This window comes from Sphaerodactylus townsendi, linkage group LG03 (genome assembly GCF_021028975.2).
Source record: "Sphaerodactylus townsendi isolate TG3544 linkage group LG03, MPM_Stown_v2.3, whole genome shotgun sequence".
NCBI classification, from domain to species: Eukaryota; Metazoa; Chordata; class Lepidosauria; order Squamata; family Sphaerodactylidae; genus Sphaerodactylus; species Sphaerodactylus townsendi.
The window spans coordinates 158,031,349-158,058,535 of NC_059427.1; the positions used below are offsets into that span (position 1 = coordinate 158,031,349).

The 27,187-nt window shown below is 48.1% G+C and overlaps 1 protein-coding gene across 2 annotated transcripts in view; it reads right to left on the reverse strand.

The window, feature by feature from the left end:
- The window catches only part of RARG (retinoic acid receptor gamma), a 206,913-nt gene that overhangs the window by 62,049 nt on the left and 117,677 nt on the right, over window positions 1-27,187 (reverse strand). Inside the window, exon 1 of one of the 2 annotated variants that reach the window (XM_048490522.1) lies at window positions 1,453-1,946. The exons of the other annotated variant lie outside the window; for it this stretch is intronic. Coding sequence (XP_048346479.1) covers window positions 1,453-1,759 — 307 coding nt within the window. The 5' untranslated portion in view covers window positions 1,760-1,946. Of the gene's footprint in view, window positions 1-1,452; window positions 1,947-27,187 lie in introns of those variants that run through there. 2 annotated transcript variants of the gene reach the window in all.

The following is a 27,187-nucleotide window of genomic DNA, read 5'->3' on the forward strand; positions in this document are numbered from 1 at the left end:
TGTCGAAGGGTTTCAGGGCCGTATTCAACTGGTTGTTGTGGGTTTTCCGGGCTGTGTGGCTGTGATCTGGTAGTTCTTGTTCCTAAGGTTTCGCCTGCATCTGTGGCTGGCATCTTCAGAGGTGTGTATCACATAGAGAAGTCTGTCACACACCGTGTCCAGCAAAAAGGGAATGTTTAGTGGAGTGTGTATTGCCCATGTCCCAGGGTGGGGAGCCAATCTACTTTGAATGATTATTACTCAATAATTATTTCCTTAAGATTCTTTTTTTTAAATCGTCCTTGCTTGCTGTTTATTCTGCCTCTGTAATTTAGGTAAACAGTTGGGGATCCTCCCCCGATTCAATTACAGATCTCGACAGGAAGCGTTTTGATTTCCAGGCGCCGGCGAAAGAGTTAAAGTGCCACATTTCTAGTGAGCGCTTCGGCAGCCTGGCTGGGGTGGGGCCGCTCCAAATGAGCCGGCCGCTTGCAAGGGAGCCCGAGGAGAGGGCCAGCTCCCACCGGACAGGGGCGCAAGGGGGGTGGGGAGGGGGACAGTGCCCGAGCGCGTCCCCAGGTGACCCCAAAGGTGTTGGGAAGCTGCCTCCGCCGGTCCCGGGCGTGCGCAAATCAAAGGCTCCTTCTTCGGCAAGTTGTAAACAGTCCTAGCGGTTGCCAAACAGCGGGGAAGGAAGAGAAGCGATTTGGCAGCGGCTCAAAGGGAAGCGGGAGCGCAGGACCCGCTGGGGACACCCTTGGGCGTTTGACAGATTTCTCTCCCCCCACCCCTTTTCTATTTCCAGATTTGCCCAACGGGCGTGAAAATCTACCAAATCGTTCCTCTCCCCCCGCCCCAGCTCTCCCATTTTAGAGACCAGTTGCTCTTCATGCTGCCTGGCAGCCAATTTTTCTTTCCAAAGCCGGGGGAAGTCCGAAAAAAGTTTGAACCCCCCCCCCCCACCACCCAATTCAGGCCCTCGATCCCTGTCCCCCCCACCCGCCCACCCTCGTCGCCTAAAAGCCTTCCAAGTTTCCTCGTCATCTGGCGTTCATACTGGGCTGCCACATCAAGACAAAGAGACATGCGTGTCTGTAAGTGCACGGTCTGCAGGGGCATCTCCAGCTCCCAGAGACGCTCCCGAGTTAAAAGCCACGCAAAGACTGTCCTCTGCGTTTCGCCTCCACGCGCAAAACACTCCTCTTTTGCAAACCGCCCCGAGTTCCACAGCGGGGCAAAAGTTGGGAAAACTGGAACTCCGACCCACCAATCCGCTTGGCGAAACGCACGCCGAAACGGCGCCCCCTGGCAGGAGGCCCGCGCAGATCCACTCGCGCTCAGACGCCCACGCGCGGGCGCCGGACCGAAACCCCCAACCCCACCCACGCGGGCCCCGATCCGTCCCACCGGCCTCCCCCACCCCGAAGAAGAGACCCCGAGGCAAGCTCCGGGAGCCCGGAGAGGTCCACCTACATTGCAAGCTGGCCGGCTGGGGCCACGCGAAATGATCGAGGCCCACGAAGCAGGGGCCGATGCCCGACTTGCGCAGCATGCAAGGCCCCCGGTTGGTGACATCGTAGAGCTGCCGCGGCGCCACGGCGAACGCCTCCATGCAGTCGTACATCGCTGTCTCCGGCGGGGCTCCGTTTGGAGGGCGGGGGCTGGCGAAGGAATCGTGGCGGCGGCGATGATGATGGTGGTGATAGCAGTAATAATAATGGGCTGTTGTTGGTGGGGATCCGGGAAGAGCTGGGGGGAAATGCTGGCCACCGCTTTGCATGGAAGGGCAGCGGAGGGGGGGAGGCTGGTTTTGCGCTCACGCGCGCGAGGGATCCCCCAAGCCGCGCGCCCCGGGTCCACGCCGCTGGCGAAGTTGCAGGCGCTGCGCCCGCGGTGGCTCGCTCGCTGCTCGGCTGCTGTTACCTTCGGGCGCAAGCGGCTCGGGGCTTGCCCAGCTCGGGGTGTGGCTTGCGAGGGGGCCGAGCCATGTGGGAGGGACGCGACAGCCTCGGACTAAACACACACACACGCACTCACACGCACACTCCAAGGAGGACCTAGAAAGCGCGCACAGACGCTGAGCCCGCCAGCTTGCAACGAGGAACTAGACATACGCACACGCACACGCAGGCAGAGTGGCTGGGATTTCCCACCCTCGGTCCCAAACCTCACCCGCGATACCTTTCAAAACAATCCCAACCAAAAGATCTCAAAAGGCTGGGCCTGCTTCACTTGAACAAAAGCGGGACTTGGTTCTGGGGCAGCGTCCAAAGGGCAGCAGGGGTGCCTTTCTCGTGAGGAGGGCAAGTGACAGACCAGAATGGGAGTTCGGGGGCCAGTCCTTATCATCTAGGATCGCTTGATGACAGTCTTGGCTTGGAGTTGGAGCCAGAAGACGACCCAGGCTTTGGGTGACTTTAAGTTCCTTGGTCCAGTAAAGAAGGGTCTTGAAATAGTTTTAGGCCCCAGTTGCTAATCCCAACAACCAGGTGGACTTTTGCTTCTTGGGCTGTATTCCCCTTGAGGGGGTTAGCACCGACATTTTCTCAATTCTCGAATAGCTCGATTTTGGGCATTTTGAGGGGTAAGCCTGACAGAGTGCATGTCTTCAGCAATGCTGTCCATCCACCATTTCTTTGGTATTCCACGTGGGTGGTGGCCACCAGGATCAAAGTTTAGGGCCGTTTTTGCAACAGAAGTCTCCTCCAGACCGAGTGGGCTGGAGAACATGACCCTCAAACCTATAATCCAATAGGTAGGCAAGCCCACGCACGTAGGAACAATTTTAACATGAAAGATTTATTTTAAATGTCAAGTAAAGGACTGGATAAGTGAAACAAATTGGATATAGGTATAGGTTCCGATTTTAGCAAATGTCATATGTTTTTAATTGATGCTGAGAATTACAAAGCTGGAAGAATATGTACAGAATTTGCTGGTCTTCGACTGTAATAATAAATTGATTGATTGATTCTCAAATCACACTGGAAGTGTAGTCACACTGTCGCTTGTCCCAAATCGTTTGCCCCCATTAGTGGTCCACAGAGAGATCCACAGCGGATCCAGTCCTCCCAAAAAAGGGTCGCTGTCTGCCTCCTTCTCTGGAACCTTCTGTGTATGTACGGGTGGGAAAGGAATTTTACTTCTCCAAAGTGGCTTATTTATTTAATATACTTTTGTCCTCCTGAGAAGTTGGAGATACAAAACCAAAAGGTCATAGGTCATATGTTGGGATTAATTAATCCAAAGTTAAAGGATGTGGTTTTAGAAATACATTCCAATAGGCTTCACGGTCTGCATGCATACAGCGGATTTCAGACTGAATCTGCAAAAATCCATGCTGCAATAAATCTGTTAGGCCTGATTTTAAATGTGATGCTGGAGAGGCAAAGAACTTTGCAGAGCCTCATGGTAGGTCTCTTTTATGCTGCAGGCAGCTGCGTGTGTGCAGCGAGCACACCAGTACAGCATCTGAAAGGGAGCCCAGCTATGGATTTCTGGTGTACAAAGTGTACATAGCTGTATTGTTGAAGGCTTTCACGGCCGGAATCACTAGGGTGTTGTGGGTTTTCCAGGTTGTATGGCCGTGTTCCAATTGCATTTTCTCCTGATGTTTCGCCTGCATCTGTGGCTGGCTTCTTCAGGAAGATCCTCTGAAGAACCCAGCCACAGATGCAGGCGAAACATCAGGAGAAATGCTACTGGAGCATGACCATACAACCTGGAAAACCCAAAACACCCTATTGTAGATAGCTGGTTTGCATAGCGTGCAGGCAGCACAGTTTAGACTCTGAACCCCTGCAAAGTTGCATGGAGAAGTTCCTTGCTTTGCACAAAACTTAGTCTAGTGCTGCAGCTTTTTTTCAATCAAGATTATTACATTTATCCAGGTGTTAAAAGGATGGTAAACTATGTATTGCTTTATAGCCTAGATGCCAATGAAGGCCTTGGATTGGAAACAGTGGTGTAGCACCAACAGGGCAGGGTGAGGCATGACACCCTGGGCATGGGCCAGTGCAGGGGCGTAGCCTGGGCAGGGAGGGGGCATCCTGGGGCAGGAGGGCAGGAGCATGGCAGGGCGCAGGGTGAGTGCATGCCCAGGGTGCAGTTCCCCCTTGTTCCGCCCCTGACTGGAAAGGATGGTGGAGTGATAAAAGGATGCTTTCAGTCTTTAAAAGTACATTTATTAGCTGTGGTTTTGAATCCACAATAGCATGTACAAAACCAGATCATGGTTTCCTGAACAGATGTTTCAAATTGAATTCAGGACACTATGAAGTTTATGTACCCAGGTAGCTTCTTAGGCATATAATCCCATATTGTAGAAGCACAAATATTTCTTGCTTACAAATGTGGGGGCGGAGCTAGAACTGTAACTTAAGATAGACACATGACTGCCACCCAAAATGGCAGCAGTGTGTATTATTCCTCCTGACCTTCATCAAAGCTTGGTGATAAGAGCACACTGTTGGTATGCATAATGGCTCCACTTCAGTTCCTAGCACCTCTGAGAAATGCAGTACTCATGTTGTGAAAGAGCTCAGTCTGAGACAGGCGTGAGTAGGGTTGCCAGCTCCTGCTGGGTTAGAAAATACCTGAGAATGGTGGGTTTTGGGGAGGGGAGAGACTTCACTGGGTTATAATGCGTTGGGATTTTGCAAGTGTCTGTCACAACTCAGTTATAAAAGAGTTAACTGTTTGTATGTAATCAATATGAGCAGTGTGGTGTAATGGTTAAGTGCTTGCACTGCCACTCACACAGTCAGAAGTTCAAGCCCCCTGTGGGTCAGATATCCTGGCAACTGGCTCATGGTCACCATCTATGAATGGACTCAAGGCACAGGAGATATCAGCTCTGTTGCGAAGTTCAATTTGGGAATTACAAAAAAATGGAGATATAAAATTTCTGTTGGAATTGAACAGTGTGGTCTCATATGGACTTGTGAATGATTGTTTGTCAATACAGTTGGTGAAAATTTGTGTAGTTCCATTTTGAAACCATACAAAATATGGTCATACTAAGATAATTTTGGAACTCATCAGTTTGAAGTCACATATGGACCTTGTCATTATATCTTGAACGAAATGATGAAATTGTATTTTGATATGATTTATTGACACTGGCACTTTATATATATTATGCACTTTAATTTTCTCATTATAGTATATTAGAATAAGGTTAGCATTAGTGTAAGTGGATTTACATGTGTGCAGTAACAATGAAAAAATAACTTTGAGTAAATGTTGCCTTGAATTATTGTAAATGATGTCTACATACAAATCCAGGTCAGTGTGCCAATTTTGAATTTTTGAGTTGTTTGGTTCTATTGCATTGTGCTTGGCACACTGTTTTCTATCTTGTGGGCTATCATGGTCAACTCAGCCATCCATCCATTTCTTGGTCGGCAAATGAGTACCTAGCTCATAGCTAGGGGGTAAAGAATAGCTGGGGAAAGCAATGGCAAACTACCCCACAAAAAAAAAGGCTTGCCTATAAAATCACTGCTGACTGTGGTACCCCAGTGTCGGACACGACTGAAGGGGAAACTTTACCTTTATGTAATTAATATTTTATCAGTGACTTGGATAATGAAATAGAGGGCATGTTAATCAAATTTGCAGCTGATACCAAATTAGGAAGGGTAGCTAATACTCTGGAAGACAGGGACAGGATTCAAAATGATCTGGACAGATTAGAGAGCTGGGCCAAAACTAATGAAATGAATTTCATCAGAGATAAATGTAAGATTCTACACTTAGGCAGAAAAAATGAAATGCACAGATACAAGATGGGTAACACCTGGCTTCACAACAGTACATGTGAAAGGGATCTGGGAGTCTTAGTAGACCACAAACTGAACATGAGTCAGCAGTGTGGTATGACAGCCAAGGAAGCCAATGCAATTCTGGGATGCGACAATAAGAGTATGGTGTCTAGATCAAGGGAAGTAATTGTACCTCTCTACTCTGCATTTGTCAGACCTCACCTGGAGTACTGGGTTCAGTTCTGGGTACCACAATTTTATAAGAATATTGATAAGCTGGAACATGTCCAGAGGAGGGCAACCAAAATGGTAAAAGGTCTGGAATCCATGCCCTACAAAGAGAGACTTAGGGAACTGGGGATGTTTAGTTTGGAGAAGCGAAGGTTAAGGACATGATAACCATGTTTAAATATTTGAAGGGATGTCATGTCGAAGAGGGAGCAAGCTAGTTTCCTGTTGCCTCAGAGACTAGGACACAGAGTAATGGATTCAAGGTGTAGAAAAAGAGATTCCACTAGTAAGAACTTTCTGACTGTCAGGGCTGTTCAATAGTGGAATTCGCTGCCTCGAAGAATGGAGCAGTTTCCTTCTTTGGAGGTTTTTAAACAGAGGCTGGATGAACATATGTCAGGAGTGCTTTGATTATGTGTTCCTGCATGGCAAGGGGTTGGACTTGATGGCCCTTGGGGTCTCTTCCAGAGGTGGGATCCAGCAGGTTCTCACAGGTTCCCGAGAGTAGGTTACTAATTATTTGTGTGTGCCGAGAGGGGGTTACTAATTGGTGATTTTGCCACGTGATTTTTGCCTTAGTTACGCCCCTCCTCTCAGCAGCAGCGCACAGAACATGAAGCAGTCTAGCAGGAGGTGCACCGGCGTGCATGGCAGCCTGCACCTATGTGTATTCGTTTCTCGCCCAAGGACCGGTGGCGCAGCTGCATCCTTGCCACAGCCCCGCCCAGGAATGCCCCACCCCCGGAATGCCCAGCCACGCCCCCGTCGTGCCCCGCCCAGCCCCATTGGCGCTACGCCACAGTTTGAATCCCATCACCATAGGAACCTGTTACTAAAATTTTTGGATCCCACCACTGGTCTCTTCTAACTCTATGATTCTAAGTTGCTGAAGTCACTGTTTATGGCCTGATCTATTGATTAGCTATTGGTCAGTCAGATAGCCATTGCTTACATGTTAGTGAGCACATACCTCTGAAGTTATAAAGTTAACTTTGTTTCTTTGATTTAGCAGACACAACACCAGAGAGGAGACACGAGGTGGACAACATCATGTGAGACAGCAGGTGGGTACCAAGATGTAACCAAACGTACAGTAATGTAGAGGTGTAACAGGAACAGATGTGTAACAGGAACAGGATATGTGTGTGTGTGTGTGTGTGTGTGTACACACACACACACACACACACACATATACATATATACACATGCATACACACACACACACACACACACACACACACACACACACACAACGCCACACAGTCCACCTTCCAAAGTGACCGTGTTCTCCCAGTAACCTGATCTCTATCATCTGGAGATGTAATAGTGGGATATTGCCAGGTTAGCAGTTAGCCACTCTCAGATGCGGTCACAATACTGGACTAGATGGATGAATGGCCTAACCTAATATAAGGCAGCATCATATGTTCATAAAGTGTAATACAATTAATCACATTGTGTTTCCCAAACTCATTCCATGTCACTGACTTTGAGTGAGAAGGTGGAAGGAAATGCGCAGTGTTGTGGGGATAGAAAACTAGACCCAATTTTTTGCCATTTTCAGTAGCAATTAACTCATTTCTGTTTGTTTCTAATATGGGAGCTGGAAGGCTGAAACAGGTGACGTGGAGTTTGATTAAGATCTTCTCAGCTAAGTAACTCAATATTTGAGAAGTTATTCAAAATATAGATTGAATCAAGTGAGGAAGTTTGCAAAAAAAACCCATTGTGGTTTTAATCTAATGGCTTAAGTTCACATTTTAAACCTGCAATCAATGAAATAATCTATCGAGTAAACAAATGAATCTTTTCAGCCCCGAGAACAACTGCTAATTCTCCCTTCAGAGATTATACACACTGGGTCATTGCACAGGGTATTTTGAAACCAGACACTACTGAGCCCACATTATAACCTGTGAAGGATTTAGTCTGGCCTATAAAATGTATAATAGTCACAGAAAAGGTTTCTTTTACAAAGCAAAGTGTTCCTCCCTCCAATTCCAAATCCAATCCAAAGTCAATCTCAGACTCTTCAGTGTCACCATGAGTTTACACTTGCTGTTTTCACAGTGACTCAAATGTCACTTTTCGGACCTAGAAGAGTTGGATTTATATCCCCCCTTCTTTCCTGTAGGAGACTCAGAGGGGCTTTCAAACTCCTTTCCCTTCCCCCCTCACAACAAACACTTTGTGAGGCAGGTGGGAGAGCTCAGAAGAACTGTGACTAGCCCAAGGTCACCCAGCTGGCATGTGTTGGAGTGCACAGACTAATCTGAATTCCCCAGATAAGCCTCCACAGCTCAGGTAACAGAGCGGGGAATCAATCCTGGTTCCTCCAGATTAGAGTACACCTGCTCTTAACCACTAAGCCACTGTTGCTCCTTAATGTCTCAAACATATACCACGGCATGCGCATTCACACACCATCTCCCGCAGACTGGCCTTGCAAATAAGCTCACAAAGTTATTACACCTCAAAAATGTTTATGAGCCACCCTGCCTACACATATGTATGTATATGAGTCATTGGCGGCACATCAGTGACTCGAAAGGGGAGAAAAACAGAGGAACGGCTGACTTTCAGTTTACGAAAAACACAAGTCTTGCCAAATAATCAGAAAAAAAACCCACTTGCTCCAGCACCTTCAGTATCTGTTTGATCAACACATATCAGCACATGAAACTTTTCATTAACATGGAGAAATACATGTACGTAGTAGCAATAAAGCCCATTGTGCAACAAAACACAAAGGGCTCTAGAAAATGGAGTCGTCGCCAATATGCCTTGCATGCACTTGCATCAGTGTGATGTACCCCCTCCGCTTTCACACCCGCACAACTCTTTAAAAAGTGAGTCACTGAAAACATGCCTCGCCTTTTATACATGTAGACTGTGTATAATGCTATTAAGTCGCAGGCAACCCCAGCAAGGGGGTTTCGAGGCAAATGAGAAGCAGAGGTGATTTGCCATTGTTTTCCTCTGCAGAGGTGGTCTTCCATCCAAGTACTGACCCTGGTTAGCTTCTGAGATCTGATGTGATTGGGCTATATCCGTGGTGGTGAACCTTTGGCACTTCAGATGTTATGGACTACAATTCCCATCAGCCCCTGTCAGCATGGCCAATTGGCTATATCATGCCACTGGGCTATATCATGCCTCCTTCCAGAGGTGTCTCTAGGGAAAATGTGCAAAATCTGAATTTTCGGGGGGGGGGGCTCCCCCCGCATGGGTGTCCCCCTGGGCGGTATGCCCCTGCCTCCTTCCTTCCAATATATATATTAATGGCTGCTATTCTTGTAGATCACATTACTGTTAAAAGTATAACTGTAAAGGTGATTCAAAAATTGGCTGGAGCAGATTATTATTGGCCAATTTGCTCAGTCTCTTATATATCCACCAAAGTATGTAAAGTTACTGGGCCAAACTTGATAAGGAGTGGAAGCGCCGAAATAAAAAACCTCACATCACGCAACACCACTGAGGTACAACTTGTGGCCTCGTTCCTCAGCAAGGCAGTTCATTTCTCAAGAAAGACAGTACGGATTCTAGGTAATTCCTGTTGCCTTCTGCCTTGATATGAGCCAACAGAACGCAACTTCTCATTAATCATCAGTCCAACCATGGCACTTGGTCCACCGTCCACGGTTGCCGGACTGAAAAAGCAGCTCGGTTCCTGGGGCCCTTCAGTATGGAGCCAATCTGCCTTTCGACCACATCCGGAGTAAAATACGTCTTCTCGCTCCTAATGGCACGGCTGGCCCATTACTGATGGAGCCGGGCTTCTCCACAGTGTCTGGGGGCAAGCTTTCTGCCCACCACCACCACTAGGCCAACACATACATGCTAGCTTAGTTGGACCAGTCCTGGCGAAGTTAGCCCTTCCTACCCCCTCAACTGAGCCAAACCGAATTCTGCCAACCCTCACTGACAAGGACTAAAATGTATTCGCCTTTCCTCACTGGCTAAAGTGAGCTTCTCCCCCCCCCCCGCCCCCAGCCCAAATCCCTCTTCGCTGGTTGGGCTAGGCTCCCTGCCAGTAGCTGGCCAGGCTGTTTCGCCCTCCCTCTTCTCCCCCCCCCCCCCCCCAGCCTCTCCCTTTCCTTCCAGCATGAAGAAGGCCGAGTGAACGTCAAGCGAGCCAACGGCATGAACTCTGCAAGAACCCCCTTTGGGTGCACTAACCTCCATATGACCCAGCTCCATGGCAGCCCTTCCCTTCCCTTCTCTCCGCTGCCTGCAACACAGGCAGCCAAACCAGGCCCTTTGCTCCCTCTCCTTCCTTCGGCTCAGTTTTTCCACAGCCGTCTTGTGCCCCACAGCTTTCTCGAAAGGGGCTCGCAAACCTGGTCCCTACAACTTCCCCACTCCCCCCCCACCCGCCCGCACTGCCAGCCAGAGCTCCAATTTTAAAGCCGGGGATTTTTTCCCACTCATGTGGTGCTTTGTTTAGAAACTCAGCCTGATCAATTAAAACAGCCCCCCGATTTCCAGGCATTTAAATGCATTAACGTAAACAGATAAGTAACAGTGGGGGAGAGGAGGGGGACAGGGAGCTGCCTCGGAAAAGCAGGCGCCCTACTTATTACGATTCAGCGAATTTTCCCCTCAGCAAATGCCCTCAGCGAATTTTTCCACAAGCCTATGATTTCCGCCAAGTTTTTTGTGGGGGAAGGGGGTGACAGCCGTTTTCCATAGTTTGAGGGACTGGGAAAGACGAGTTCCTTCGTACAAATCTTAGCAGCCTCTTCCCCAAAAAGAACCCAGTAGAACACAAAGGCAAATTCAACAGGCTGACCACATCGTGCCAGGGCCTGACTCTGTGAATTTGTCAAAATGTAAATCCGCCCCCCAACCCGATTTGATATCACCTTATAGGGCCTAGACCTAGGCCTTAGAGGAGGCTGCCCTATTCCTTTTGCTGTCCCCACCCAAATTCCTGAAATACTGTGGGGATGAGAACTGTCCCACTAAATTAAAGCTCCATCCCCTTTCAAGTATAGTCAAACCCCACAATCCTTCCTGCCCCTCACCCGCTTTTCCATAGCCTGCCCCATGTCATGTCACCATTTCCAAGAGCTTGTTTTTAATTCCAGATTAAACACTCCAAAGTATCCTGATCTCATCCTTGCAATGCTGAAAAATGTAGACCCCGCCCCCCCCGTCCCTCAAATAAGCTCCCCCCTACTGCAACAATCACTGCATATTTGTATGGACGCTGGCAATCTGAGCTTGCTAACTGATCTTAATCACTTTGTGAATACTAATTCTGAGAACTTCTGCCATGCATAATACAGGAGCGGCGTATTGTCCCTTCCCCTCTCCCCCATAAGCTCTCCAGCCTGTACTGACACATGATTCTGGCCCGCAGCTGCTCCCTGCTTTCCTGCTTTGTGGCTTTTCCTTGCCTGACTGGGACTCTGGCCCACAAGGGATTCTTTCCTGCATCCCTGTAGCTTGCACTGGCGAGATCTGAAAGGTCCCAATTAGCCTGACCCGGATGCCTGCTAATTCAAACCAGAAGTCACTCTGCACGGGCTCAGGCTCTGGGGCCGGGTTGTGTGGGAGCCCAGAGCGCAGACATTCCCTCACTGGCTTTCCCCCCATGGTCTCCATAGCCAGGCAAGGGCTGCGGCTAATGTGGGACAGGCAGGCTAAAGAAGGGGGAAGGCACCTCTTGAAGCTGACGGGCGGTAGATTCAGGACGGACGAAAAAGGAAACACGTCTTTGGAATTCACTGCCAGAGGATGTAGCTATGGCCACAGGCACAGACGGCTTTATCAGTGGCTCAGACAGATTCATGGAGGAGACATCTATTAGGGATTTCTAGTCGTAGTGACTGCAGGGAGCCTCCATATTCAGCTGAAATAAACCTCTGAATACCAGCACCAGGTGGCAATATCAAGCAAAGGCTCAGATGATGCCATTGTAAGCCGGCCTGAGCCCTTTGGGGGTAGGGCGGGGTATAAATATAAAAATAAATAAATCTGTGTCCTGCTGTTGACCCTGCAGAGTAACTGGCTGGCCACTATGTGAGTCAATGATGCTGGATTACATGAACCACTGGTGTGATCCAGCAAGGCTCTTTTTATGCAAGAAATAAAATGTTCTTTTCTGGCAGTCAATCTGAACCATCTTCACTCCTTGCTTGTTTTTTTAAACTTGTGTGTTCTTGTTCTTTCGAATCTGCCTGAGTTTCTGGTCGATCCCCCACGGTCAATTTATCGCATGATACTCATGTGAAAAAACACAGTTTAAGCAAGGACTCCCCACAGCTTAAGAGCCGAACACGGCTTCATCCCGGTTCTGGCACGCGCTCCCCCCTTTTCACGCTTTTTTTTGGAACCTGCATCAAAGTGCATCTTTTTTTTCCAATCACGCTCCAAACCTGGCCCGGTGGGGAGAAACAGGGGATAGACGCAGCTTATTGTTCCCACCCTTCGAACCTTCCAGCCAATCAGAGCGCAGTGGGCTGTGCGCAGAGCGTGTGCAGCCTTTTTTTTTGTGCCGTGCTGGGCGAGGCTACAAAGAAACCTAAATACGAAGCTACGGCACAATGATTTTGATAAAATTGTTTATGCGTGGCTGCGTTCAAACGTTCAAACAAGAATAAGAATAACATGAATTTTCAATTAGGGGTGGAGTAGGGTTCCCGCTCCAACACAATAGCCAATCAGAGGCGGGGAAATTCTGCCTACACATCTACATAACGATGTAGCTGTGCAAAACAAAGTTTTTTTAAAAAGGTCCCGCCTGAACACAACACAACAGCCAATCAGGACAAGGAAGAACAGACCCGTCGAGCAGTGGGGAGGGAGAAACCGCGATGAAAAAAGTGCTGTTTCTTTTGGAACTGGGATGTATCTGGTTTAATTTCTCAGTGGGGATCCGACCCCTGAGACCAGCTGGACTATTGTTTGTTGTGGGGGTTTTGTTGTTATTTATGCCAACAAAGGTTTTGCTTGTTGACAGCAGTCACTGGGGTAGCTGCATTGCCTGTATCTCCTCCTGGCCACGCCCTTATCTCCATCAACAGGTCATGAGGATGGTTCTCCATCTCTGCATCCTTATTAGATATTTTAACCTGTTGCCAGAGCCTGCCTTACTAACAGTGTCATGCTAAACAAAGTTATGCCCTTTAAGTTCCACTGAAACCAATGGGCGTAGAAGGATGCGGCTCTGTTCAGAATGGCACTCCTTACGTACAATGTTAATATGTCCAGCTGACTTTATACTTAAACTAGTCCAGCATTGCCTGCCCTGCCTGTGTAGCAGTTCTGCAATGCAAAAGGTCCATCATAGTCCTACAAAATGAGCTCCTTTAAGCAGAAACGCTCTGGACTGAATCTGGGGGATGCGTACAGAGCATGGGCTCTAGCAGCGAAATATGGACCCTTTCCAAACAAAGGCACACAGAGATGGTGGTGGGTCCATATGCACATGAGCTGAAGCCCTGGAGGGCACAGAAAAAAGTTGAGAACCCCATATTACAGGAATGCCGAAGGCACATCCAGAGAGCAGCATTTGTTTAAAAATTGACAATAAAACAATTAATAAAACCTCTATCATGTTTAAAAAACAAACTCCAGAGCATCAAATAGCAATTTAAGCAGTGGGACAGTAATAAGAATCAAGTGGCAAAACCAGGGCAGTTTCCAGTAAATCTGAACTCGTCTCCAAAAGACATCTTAATTTGGCATCTGGAGATGAGGAGGACAGATGGAGAAAGAGGATGCCCCAGTCTGGTTACAATCATAGCTTCCATTACTCTGAAGCAGGGTCCTAGCAGAAGACCACAAGGCCTTCCACATACCCACTCCTAGGCCGTGTGAAAGCTGTTGTTGGAATTGTGTCCCAAGAAAGCTGACAGAGCTGGGGTTATATGTTCCCCATGGCTGTGTCTAAAGGACCATCAAGTCGCAGCCAACTAATGGTAACCAGAGGGGTTTTCAAAGCAAGAGGTGGTTTGCAAGATCCTATTCAGGAGTGGCCAGAATGGACAAATCAGTCTAAATTGACACATAGCATTCCAATGGCGCTTCAGCACTTCCCCACAGGGCTCTGGTTGGAGGATTCAAATGAGAAGGCAGTTGCAATGGCAATAGAGCATCCGCATGGCAAATTTCTCCACATTGTTATTGCTACCATTCCCCTGCAGCTGCTATTTCACCCTTGCAACTCAACAGCCATATGTCAATTATCAGTTGTTGTAAAAGCCATCCAATGTGGGAGGGGAGGGTTGCGGCAAGGGGCCCCAGAAAATGGCGCCAATGTGGATGGAACCTAAAAAAAATCCACATCTTCCTATCTACACTCATGCAAACACTGAGATAATCTCTGTCTTACATAGCTGTCCATCATTGCATTCCACAATTAGCCAAGAGGAAAGCAGGTGTAGGTGTGGGAAGGGTGGTGGTGGTAAATATTTCAGTATTAAGAAACATGTGCCTTGGCTGTGACCTTTCCAAAAAGTGGAGCCTAAATCTGGTTTAGCAAAAGCTGCTGCGAAGTGGTACGAAACTGAGAAGGCAAACAAATGCATGGCCATGTTTGGAGAGTGGGACCACTCCTGCTTGGGAGCACAGTGGGACATAACCAAATAGAGGCAGCCCGAGTCATAGCAAAGAGGTTTTGCAGAGCCAGAATAGTACCAAGCTGTAAACCTGCTTTGTTGGCGGATTGCCACCTGCCCCTTAAAAACGGATCATATGATGCCTGTTCCTAGACCAGACCTGTCACTGATTCACAGTGCTTCTTTTTTTGTTTTTGAGCTGTTCAAAGGTTTATTGTGGTGTCTTCGATTTGTAACAAATTTACCCGAGCTATTGATTTAAAAGAAAATTTTATAAAAATATTCCATAGATGGGGGGGGGGGGGGTAAAAGCCTCAGAAATAAATAAATAAAAATAAAATAAATTGTAGTATGCTCCTGCTAAACTAGCCAAATTTAACAAGACAGATGAAAATAAATGTTGGAAATGCAAAAAGAATGTGGGTTCCTTCATTCCTATGTGGTGGGAATGTCGTCAGTGGAATAATATAGTTGACATTCTAGATCATAGGATTATTGGCGGTTCTCCAGATGTTCTGGACATCCAGTTCTCATTTCATCCCCGCTGCATCATGCTGGCAGGGGATGATGGGAACTGTAGTCCATAACATCTGGAGGGCCGCAAGTTTGACACCGGTGTTCTAGATAAAGTATTTCATACAAAAATAGAAAGACGTCCTGAAACGATTCTTCTAGGGATGTCCAGAAACAAAATAATAATTAACAACATTAACTTATTCCTCTATTTAGTAACAATTGCAAAAATAGAGATCGCAAAAATATGGAGATGAAGCAACATACCAACATTGGAAGAATGGGAAATGAAAATAACATCTGTTTTGAATATTTGTGCACGTCTCTAAGGTTTTTAGTGGACAAGTAGACCCATGCCCCAACCCGCAAAGGGAAGTCTGAGCGACGTTTGTCCGCCTGAACCTTTGTGACTTTCTTGGCCTGCTGTAAGGTAGGTGACTGCACCGCTTTTCCAACCCTCAAGAAGGGCTTGCAGAAATCCATTGTTCAATTGAGGCTGCAGTACCTCTGTAGGCAGCTAAAACGGGTGGAAAGACCGACCAGAAACAAATCTCGAACGGGTCTTTATGCGTTGCCAGGAATGGCATTTCGTTATAATGCGATACTCTGCAAAAGGGAGTAAATCGCGACCAATTCGTCCTTGGATGATAGTTAGTGTAACAACGTGAAATGACTGTTCTTAATCGCTCTGTTCGCCCCTCTGGCTCTGACGGCTAATACCGCCACTTTGAACGTAGGGCGGCGACTCACGGGTGGTTCCCAACAGCTCCAGGAAAGCCTTCCAAAACTTAGACACTAATTAATTGTGGGACCAAGGGTCGGACACCACCTTATCGGGGAGGGGAGTGTAGGCTATAGACATGTTGGACAAACAACCGGGCCAATTTAGGTGCCGAATGCGGATGGCGTGCAAGGGAATAAAATGCCTTTGTTTAGAAAAAAAAGATCCACTACCACCCATAAACCTGTTCCGCGGCTTTCCTCCAGCAAAATCCGTTATAAAATCCATATTGGTGAAATGACCCAACAGGGTCGCATGCAAACGGGAGGGGCCTTTAATAACCCATGGCTTCCCCGGGCATCGAATTTGGTTTCCGCGACATTGACAGATCGGACACCCTTTGATATACGCTTCACCGTCTTTACAATAGCATGGGAGAGCCACCAAAACTGTCGGTTTCCATGGGCTAGAAATGTAAGGAATTCCAAAGAGCAGAAATAAAAAGGTTTTTTTGAATACAAGTCCGCTTATTCAGACATCTTAGGAAAGCAATAATACCAATAACGACATGACAGGAATGAGACCTCCTACTTCAAACTACAGGTTATAACGCATCTCGAAGTCCCTCCCCCCCCTTGGGCCATCCTCGCCCATCTCTAAGGAGAACGTGGAATGCTCTATCCTGGACAGCAAGATAAGCCGCCGGGCCCCTCCAAGGTTATTGTTGCTGCTCGAATCTGGTCTGTCACCGCCCGCTGAGGTATTCCGCCAAGGCTACAGCTATTGGGAGAGAACCAGGCAAAATTGCCATCCTTACAAATGTCTGTTGACAAAATGACTTGGAAAATAAGAAACAATCCCGAAAATTTTAATAAAAAATGGGACTTAATAAAATATTTAAATAAATAAGAGAATATAACTGGTTCGGGAAATGTTGTCAAAACTTACAAAATGTATATATTGTGAAATATTGGGTATGATGTATTAGAATTGGTATACTATTTTAATGGCAAGATAACTCCTTTTCAATTCACACGAATGAATTTATAATTTAAATATTCATATATATAATTCATATATGTACTAGCTCTACATATTGTACATCAAGATCGACTGATTTGATTGTGCTGAATTTAATGAGTTTACCTTGATGATTGAAAAGATTAAATAAACGTATTATAAAAAATAAATTTTAAAAAAGGTTTATTGCGGTGGAACTTGGCATCGTCAGTGGGTATTTCAGCAGCTCCAAGGATCCAGCTGAACAAGTGCTTTGGGTACCACTGCACAGAGAAAGGCAACTGCTTAGTTGGTTACACCAAACTTTGACCCAAAGCCGTCTGAACAACTGCCAGCCTTTTCCCTTCTCCCTGCTCCCACTTGCACTGCCTCATTGGAGTTGCTTAATTATCTATCCCTCCTCCATTCTTCCCCTCTGGAAGCAGAAAATTCTTCAGTATTTTTTTTTAAAACTTTTATACCGCCCCATCCCCGGAGGGCTCTGGGCGGTGTACAGCAGAAATAAAACAATATAGGCAATTAAAACATTTAAAAGCAGCGAATAACCATAACAACGCTCCTAATAAAATATGTAATAAATTACAGTAAATAAATAGCTGCTCAGTGATCTACTGTTGTAGTTCCTTCCCTTCCCAAAGGGGAGAAAGAAGCGCCCCACATTCTAATCTAAAATTCCCTCCTAAAAAGAGGGGATGGCGAAGTCTGAGATGACACAATTGGGTCCAGATGTCGGGTCGGTGCCGGGCTGGCACCATCAACGGCCGGTTCCTCCAAAGGTCTGGCAACAACCTCGGCCTTTACAGGCCCTGGCGGAACTCACCCAGGTCCCGCAGGGCCCGGACAGCTGGAGGAAGAGGTTCCATCGAGGCCGGGCCAGAGCCGCAAAGGCTCTGGCCCGTGGGAGGCCAGCCGTGATCATCGAGGGGCCAGGGACCACTGAGTAAATTGGCCTCAACCCATCGTGGAGACGGGCCGCGGCAGGGACGCAGGTGACGCGGTCTCAAGATATCGATGGTCCTGTGGGCCGCTGTGAGGGGTCTTTGGGGGGCAAAGGTCAATACTAGCACCTTGGAAGATGATCCGGAATTCCACCGGTTTCAGTGCAGCTGGTACAGTATAGGTTGGAATATGCTGCCAGGTGGCACTACCTGCAAGCAGACACGCCAGCTGCATGCTGGACCAGTTTTAGTCTCCGGATCAAACGCGGCAGGGAAGGCCCGCGAGAGCCGAAAGGCACAATAGTCTAATCTGGAGTATTTAATCGCTGTACGGGATCAATCGCGGGCTAGGTCCGCTTGGGAGAGGGCGAATTTCAGCCGGCCTGGTCGAAGGTGGAAAAAAGCAGCTCTGGTTGTATGGGCTACCTAGTCTCCATTGACAGAGATCTAATCCAGGTGGGATCCCCCCTAGGCCGCGGATGGAGGGGTCAACGCCAAAGTGGCCCTCCCACACCGCGCGCTGGAAAGACCCTCCCCCCCTAACGCTGCCATTAGAGGATTCTCCGCTTCACGGGATTTAGTTTTAACCTGCTCTCATGCTAAATCCAACCAGCCGCACCGCTTCCAAACAGCTGCTAGAGCTACAGGGCGGCGGCGGCTCCCCTCCATCAACAGAACCAGCTGCGGTAATATCTGCATACTGATGACAGACCAGCCCGCCAAACTCCGTGCACTACCAGCTGAGCAAGGGGTCGCATATAGATATTAAATAGCAGCTGGGATAATAGCTTCCCCTGGGTACACCACATTGAAGCGGTACTTCCAGGAGGTTTGATCCCCGCGACCTCACTTCAGTTGACCTGGTGCCCTCGAGAAAACGAAAGACAATCCATTGAAGGACACCGCCTCGCGACTGGAGGCAGCCAGGCGGTGGGTCAAAAGGTCGGTCGACCGCTATCAAACGCCATGGTGAGATCTAACACCAATACCTGTCGACCTCGGTCAAGCGGAATACCGGAGTGTATCTGTGGACGGGCGACGCAGAACAGTCTCCTCATTCCATGCCCAGTATAACGGGAAGCTCGGACTGGAAGGGTCAAAAGCCGATGCTGCCATCCAGAAAACCTTTGAAGTTGCCTAACACTATTCTCTCACTACCTTCCCCAGAAACTAAAGATTCGGAACGTATGGGCTTGGCACAGATCACCTCCGGATCTAACGATGGTCTTTTAAGAGCATGGGCGGACCACTGCCTCCTCTAACCCATCCGGAAGGTTCCTTGCATCAAGGGAACCGCAAGATTATACTCAACAGATAATGTCAGAGTCTCTACCGCAGGTTTTTTTGCCAAGCCAGGGACGGGCACGGGATCCAGAGGACAGGTAGTAGGTCTAACAGGCAGCTAAGGCTCTGTCGACAGCCGCTTCAGAGAGCAGGGAAAATCACAAACAAGGGCCTGAAGACGCAAGGAGTCTCCAGTATTCACTAATTGTAGCTAATGTGGGACTGAAGGCTGTCATGGCGGAGCCGGACAGCAACCCTATCCCCAAGCAAAGCCTCATAAAATGCCTCTGCCAGCCAATACCAATTGGAGAATTTGAGGACCCTCCCGATAAGGAGGCCAAATGACCCAATTCGGCGCGAACAATTGTGCTGGGCGCAGAGTTAGCGGATGCTAGGGAGGAAGAGAAGAAAAGCCCTCTTCATAAGCCGCCCCATAGGGTGTTCGGCTAAGAGCTTTCCGCTAATGAAGCTCTTTCCACACTCGCTTCTAGATCGCCTAAGTTCCCGCTTCATGCGACGCAACTAACCTCTGTATACCACGGAGCTGGCCGCGACGCTGGGACGAGGGCTCGGGAGCAACAGCATCGATGGTATCGGAGAGCCGGAATTTTAGTCCTCCACCTGCTCATCGAAAGCGTACCGGGTCTAGGGTCCCGCAGAAAGAGCATTCCAGGAAACCAAGTGGGATCCATAAGTCTCCGCGAGGCGGTGATAAATTGGGTCTTCGCCACCTAGATCGGGTTGATGCGTAAAGTCCACTTGGACCTTCAGGGCATAGTGCGGTCGGACCATGGCACCCTTTCAGTAGAGGATACTTACCAGATTTATCCTCAACTAAGACCAAATCCATGCGGTAGCCCAGCCCTTCATGGTGGTGGGGCTAGAATTTATTAGGGAGAGGCCCAGCCGCCATGGATGACACTCAGGGTCCAAGCAGTCGTTGTATTACGAGGGCGGTATCGATTATTGGCATTGAAGTCCCCAAAACAATAAGCTTGGGGAACCGCGAATCGCCAGCCAGTCCCGATTAACCACTTCCAGCAGTTGTGGTAGGCCGCTTCCGGCCAGGGCTTAACCGGGTACACTAGAGAACGGGCCAACCTCTCCAGGGCCAACCACTCCAGGCTTCCACGACATTACCTCTATGCCGGTGACCTCCGGACTGACCGCCCTAAAGGGAATAGATTCACGGATGAACAGTGCTGGCTAATCTACTCGGCCCAGTGTGTTCGACATTGGTGAAGACACGCCAACTCATACACTGCCTAAGGCTTAATGGTCTCATCTTTTACATTCCAGGTTCGCTGCGTGATACATGCCAGGTCCACTCGTTGGGCTCCGAAAGTCTCGAGCACTGCGGTCTTATTATTGGATGGACCTTGGCATTGATTATTAGCACCCTCAAAGACGAAGTAGAGTGTCCCTTCTGATCCCAGCCACCATCAACAAGCTGGATAGGTCGGAGGTCAGAAGGCAGGCTTGTTAAGCATAATTATATCTCGTGGTGTCTTCTATCATATGGGTCACGCTTTCACCGCAATATCTACCTCCGTCTCCATCAATACAGGGATCCCCAGCCCCAAAGTTGGTGCCCCCTAGCGACTCTGCCAACCTCCCCTCTGTCTAAAAAAAAGCCTTCCATACCAATCTCTACAGTAGAATAATATCTAACACAGTTAATTAAGCTAAATCCCAATTCTACCAACTTAATCTAATCTAATCTAATCTAATCTAATCTATCTAATCTAAGGACCTTGGTCTAAGAGACAGGTCAGGTTAAGCCAAAATAAATACAAATTGGATTCTGATAAACTACCCAACAATTTATACAATTTCACTCCTAATAGCTAACACCTACAATTCCTACCAACAATATAGTTCATACAATCTAATCAACAGTAGACAGAAAGTTGAGGGGAGGAGGATTGGTAGATCGGGGGTTAAATTGGACAATGAGGGGAGTTCTAGGGCGTTACTATAGTCACGAGGTTCCCAGTGGGGATGGTGGTAGTAATAGTAAACCCTACTATAATGGACGCTCTGCTCTGCAAAATGGTAGGTCCGGGGCTCACACCACCCGAACAACCGCATAGGCGCTTGGTCCAATGGAAGGTTTGCAAGTTGCGGATCAGGGTTATAGTCCAGGCGGATGATCAGAAGCCTTCAAGCACCGGGCTAACCCGCTAGCCCTAAGATGACAAAATACAATTGGCAAAGATAAGGTCTCCCAGGGCGGTCCTGCCCAGCCCCTCTCACTGTTGGCTCTGCCATGTCCTGGGAGGACAATTGCGTACATCAAATGCCCGCAGTAGCTGGTCTTTCCAGTAGGTTCCGCCTAATTGTACCACCACCTCGAGAGCCGCCCACCTTCCTGGCTCGCTGCCCAAGTTCTCTCTTGGATGGGTATAAAACCGTGATGACAGCCTCTACTGTAAAATAAGTGTCCTGGGCTGTCTAAGCGCTGGAAGTGTGGCACCCGCGAATACCACAAACGCGGGCTACAATTTCAGGTCGGTCTCTTACCGCCACCTGTGGCAGATAAGGCACTGCTCTCCGCACGTTCCAACGCTGTTTCCTATGGGAGTCTCAAGAAGGGCGGCCCATGTTGGAAAGTAGAAGGAGTTTCACTGCCATTAACTCTGACGTCAAAGAGTCACCAGGACTCTCCTCGAAGTCTTTTCTTTGGATGTTATGTCTCCCGACGCTGTCACAACACCGCCACAGGCTTCACGCCACAAAGGATCCCAGTGCTGGTGACGCCCACTCTAAGGAGGGCAGCGAATCTTCTGCCACTCCATCCCCCAGTGTCACCTCGAGACTGACCTCCCTGCCTCGCTCTCAGGCACTCAAACGCTGGGCCATGCCTAACTCTCTGGCTGCGCTAATCCTTGCCCTCGCCAAGTCCGCGTAGGAGGGACAGGAGGGGGAAACTGAGCAGTAGGGACCAAACACCTGTCTGTTGTGGGCAGTCAAACTGCCAAATCTCTGGCCAACTTCCAGAAGTTCTTCTTGAACAGGAGCAAGGCATGGGGGAGATACTTAGAGTTTTGGCCGGCAGGAGACCGACAATACCCTAGAAATGTTTGAACCCCTTGCTCAATTACCATTGGTACTGCACTGTCCTTATCTGCAATGCTCCTAATCTGACCTTTAAGTGAAGAAGCCTTCTCATTACTGAGAGCAGGATGCCCCAGCTGAAGCAGAATGCTGTTTATTTCCTGATGTATTTGATTTCTGATGTCCTCTAAAGCATCTTCTAACCTCGTTTTGGGAAGCCCATTTTGTTACCCATTTCAGTCTATATACTAATAATATTTTCAGCTTTATGCTGTTGTTCGCTAGTACGACTGCTGCAATTCACTTGCATCTGAATCATACGTAAACGGTCTTTGTCCATTAACCAAGATTCAGGATAGTGCTTCTTATCTAGCCTCAGTTTGTTTGCCTGCATACAGACCATTATCATCTCCAAACACTAGCTTAGGATTTCAACCGCATACATCTGATGGAGAGAAAGCTGAATATCATCAGCATCACTGAACTCTGATATTCCAGATGACTTCAGCCAGCAGTTTCAGGTAGACGTTAAAAAGCATTGGGGATCAGGGAGAAATCTGAAGAACATGGACAAGAACAATTACCATGACCCCGTCTGGGAATCTGCCCACCAGATGTCCATGAACATTTGGGAGGGCCATAGTTTGGAGACCCACTTGATGATACCTTGACTGATCTTATCAAAAGCTACCTTCCTTATGAGGAGAGGCTGCAGCGTTTGGGACTCTTTAGTTTGCAGAGGAGACGTCTGAGGGGGGATATGATTGAGGCCTATAAAATTATGCATGGGGTAGAAAATGTTGACAGAGAGAATTTTTTCTCTCTTTCTCACAATATCTTAGAACCAGGGGCATACATTGGAAAATGCTGGGGGAAGAAATTAGGACTAATGTGCTGAAACACTTCTTCACACACCGCAGGATTGGTGTTTGGAATATGCTGCCACAGGAGGTGGTGATGGCCATAACCTGGATAGCTTTAAAAGGGGCTTGGACAGATTTATGGAGGAGAAGTCAATCTCTGGCTACCAATCTTGATCCTCCTTGATCTCAGATTGCAAATGCCTTAGCAGACCAGGTGCTCGGGAGTAGCAGCAGCAGCAGAAGGCCATTGCTTTCACAGTCTGCATGTGAGCTCCCAAAGGCACCTGATGGGCCACTGCAAGGAGCAGAGTACTGGACTAGATGGACTCTGGTCTGATCCAGCAGGCTAGTTCTTATGTTCTTATGTTCTTACCAGACCATTCAAAAGTAACTCCCCGATTGCTGCCCAACTGAAATCACCCTCTAGGGCAACCAAGGCAGTTTCCATCCCAAACCCAGGCCAGAAGCCAGACTGAAAAAGATCCAGATGATCTGACTCGTCAAAAAGTACCTGGAGCAAAACCACTATCACACACATAGACTAAAGAAGGCAAACATGCAACTAGCCAACAGTCGTTCAGATCTGTGGGATTTAGGATGTTTTTTAAAGAGATTCATAACTGTTCCTGTGTTTGTTTCATAGTCACCCAAGAAGAAGGAGAGGCAGGTAAACTAACCACATTCAGATCAGATATTGACCTAGGTGTCATCTAGCTTTGTTTCAGTTCCATCAGGAAAGCTCAAGCATCGGAATCATAGGTCTTCAAAGATCCTGTCTACCCCCTCCAGGTAGCACAGACTTGAACACAGCCATCAAGACATCATAATCAGGAGCCACAGTCACACACATTACATTACAGAGGAGCCTAACCTGGAATGAATATGATTGATGCTTCTCCGCAAAGTATTAGCAAACCAATTATTTCCTTTTGAGGGTGGTGTGTGAAAAGGTCTTATGACCCAAAACATCACCGTTAAGTGCTCCAGCCTGTAAAGGTTTTCGATCCATTTCAGCTTGAGTCTTCTACCAGTATTCCAGGATCTGATCTAGACAGGGCACAGTTGCCCCAGTGTAAGGAACCTCAAAGAACTTGAAACAAAGCAACTGAGTTCAGTTCATTTATTCCATAAACTTCAACGGTCACACACATGGAATGCGGATTCTGACTTCACAGCCCCAACGTACGCTTATGACACGCATGGCCCCCCTTCCTCAACTCCCCAAAACTCCCAAGCAATAGTTCCCACAACAGAGTAAGCAGGTTTCAAAGACCTGCTGCAATCACTTCACCCATAAGCATAGTTAAGCAACCTGGGCTTAGAGCCCAGGAGCAGCATCGTGCTGTCGGTTGAAGTGGAGCAGAAACACAATAATACCCATCCACCAACCTTACACTCCGCCTCCCCTACTAAAAGCTCCCCTCCCACCCGCTTGTGAGGGAACTTTATGGAAAGCAGAAATCAGCTGGGGCATCAATGTTTCACATACACCCATTGGATTATGGCCAGACGGATATCCCACCCAAGACACGAAATATTGTGTTGCCATGGCGTAGCGAGTCCAGAATAGCATCAATTTCATAGTGTTTTGTGGCCATCAATGACTTCCGGTGGGAGCCTCCATTTCATCGCAAGGCTTGCAGATCTGAATCGGTTCGAGTGTTGGAATGAAATACAGGGTGAAATGTTACTCAGTGAGTTAGGCAATTCTAAACTAGCAGTTACACCATTGATCACTGGGTGATCCAACGCCCTATGAACTTTTGCCTAGCTTGGAGTATTTGTGCACATCTCTAAGGTTCTTAGTGGACAAATAGACCCTAACCCCCCACTCTGTAAGGGAAAATCTATTCTACGCTTATCCGGCTGGTTCTTCTGTGCTCTTTGCTTCCGAAGTTGAGTGGGAGGAAGAGACGCTCTTCCAACCTTCTCGCTAGGGACCGAATCCAACTACAAATTCGGGCTGGAGAGTCTCCCTGGGAGCTGGGTAATGGGGAAACTAATCATTCCTGGACACCACTCGAACGGCATTTCCATTGGTACCCTCGCTATGAATGGCGCTATTATGCTATTACCCAGTGGGAAGTAGGTCCACCCAATTATTTTGGTGGTAGTTATGTAGCAACGTAGGTACCGCTCTCTAGCGTTCTGTTGGTCCGTTTTCGTCTGGCCGTCAGCTTAACATGGTACAGAGCAGGCGACCGTCGGCGACGGGTTCCCAACAGGTCCAGGAACGCCTTCCAAAACTTCGAGATGAACTGGCGGCCCCGGGTCGGAGAGACTCTCCGGCGACGAATGCAAACGGTAGACATGTTGGATAAACAACTTGGCCAGTTTGGGTGCTGAGGGGATGGTGGAACATGGAATAAAGTGCGCTTGTTTGGAGAACAGTTTTGTCCACCCACAAAACTGTATTGCCATGGCTGTCGGGAAGATCCGTTATAAAATCCATAGAGATCACCTGCCAGGGTCTGGCGGCCGGGGGGATGGGGTGTAACAGTCCATGAGGTTTACCAGGGATGGCTTTTAGCCTCGCATCAACGCTAAGCAACCCCCCTTTATGTACGCTTTCATCGTCCTGGCGCTGGTGCCACCAAAATTTCCTCGAGTAAGTGAAGTGTTTTTAAAAACTGGAATGTCCTGCTTGGCTTGTGCATCATGGCCCGGCCATGAGAACCTGCCACGTATATCGGACATACCCAGTATTCTTCCAGACCCTTGCAGTTGTAGGAGGATCAGGACTCCTCCCTTCGTAATTCTGTTGGCTATTGGCCTCTAAGGGACGAGGAACGAGACACAACCGTACCTTCAGAGGGGGCGCTGGGGACGAGCGCCAATTGGGATCGTGTTACTGCCAAGCCCAATTGAGAGGGTGTTAAGACAGCAGGCATGTATTAACGGCATCCCACTTTGAAGGTGGGACAAAGTATCAGCTGGGTTTGTTACCGTTACTGGGGAAGAAATGGACTGTAAAGTCAAACCCAGAAGAAATCAGCCCATCTTAGTTGTTTAGAGGACATTTTGTGTGGAGTAGACAAAGTTACCAGATTTTTGCTATCTGACCATTAATTTGGAAGGGACGAGGGCACCTTCCAGCCAATGCTGCCATGTAGTAAGGGCTTCCTTGATGGCAGCCATTTCTTTATCCCAACGTCCAATTAAGTTCAGGACCTGACAACGGCTTCTTCGACAAATAAGCACACGGTACAAGTTTATTGTTTTATTTTCTTCAGTAGAGCCGCTTCCCAGCTTTGTCCTAAGCCGACGTGAAATCCATGAAAGGCATATTGGGATCCGGGTGATGCAAAATGGGTTCAAGTGGTGAAAGCAGTTTTAAGGGTTTGAAATGATTCCCACCTGCAAGTTGGGGACCAGAGAGGAGGAAGCCCCTGGCTTAGACGCTTGAGGACCTTTTCACTCCTAGTTCGCAGCAAAATCCAGAGTGGGAGAGCCGACCTCAGCCAAACTTCAGGGAAATGAAATCAATGATAGAAATTGTGCAATACAAAACCTAAAAAGGAAATGACTGGAGTTCCTTTATGCGGGTTGGGTGGGGACCTCCGCCAATCAACCACCGTAGCCACTTTCGGCGGTCGGGTCCATTTCCCAAACCCTCTTCTGGAGAGATCCGATAGCCTGGGCTAGTCTAAGTGGAAGTCTGATGGAAGACACATTTTGGACAGTTTGGCGTAACAGAGGAATTCCTCGCAGCAGGCAGTTGCAATACTGCTGCTCTGACCAGACGTTCATGCTCTTCCACTGTTTGGGAGTAAAAAATAAGTGATCGTCGTCCCAAATAAACCACCACCCCTTTGAATAGGGAACTCCTAGAAGCACTTCCCCCATTACCGAGTGACATACAAAGCCCCCTGGGTTCGAGGATAACCCGCCAAAGGGCATCACGCGAATATTCATATTAGACCAAATTTAGTATTAAACGGCTGTTGAAATGTTCCGTATCCATCCAATAATCGCGACTTTCGGGTAGTAAGCTCCACGTGAAATCCAGTTTGCAGTGAAATCGATACTTCCCTTCCCCAACTTGCATCGGAGGAGGTCTTCTTGATTATAGGGGCAAGGGGTATTTATTTGACAAAAGAGACAGCGTTTAGTCCCCGGTAATGTCTGTGCAGCAGATGCAGAGTCCCACATCTTTCTTTACTGGAAATGGCAAGCGGGGGCAGCATGGGTGCTCTTGGTGGCCAAGCAGGCCTAATAAACCACGAAGTCATGTATTTTATCGAGA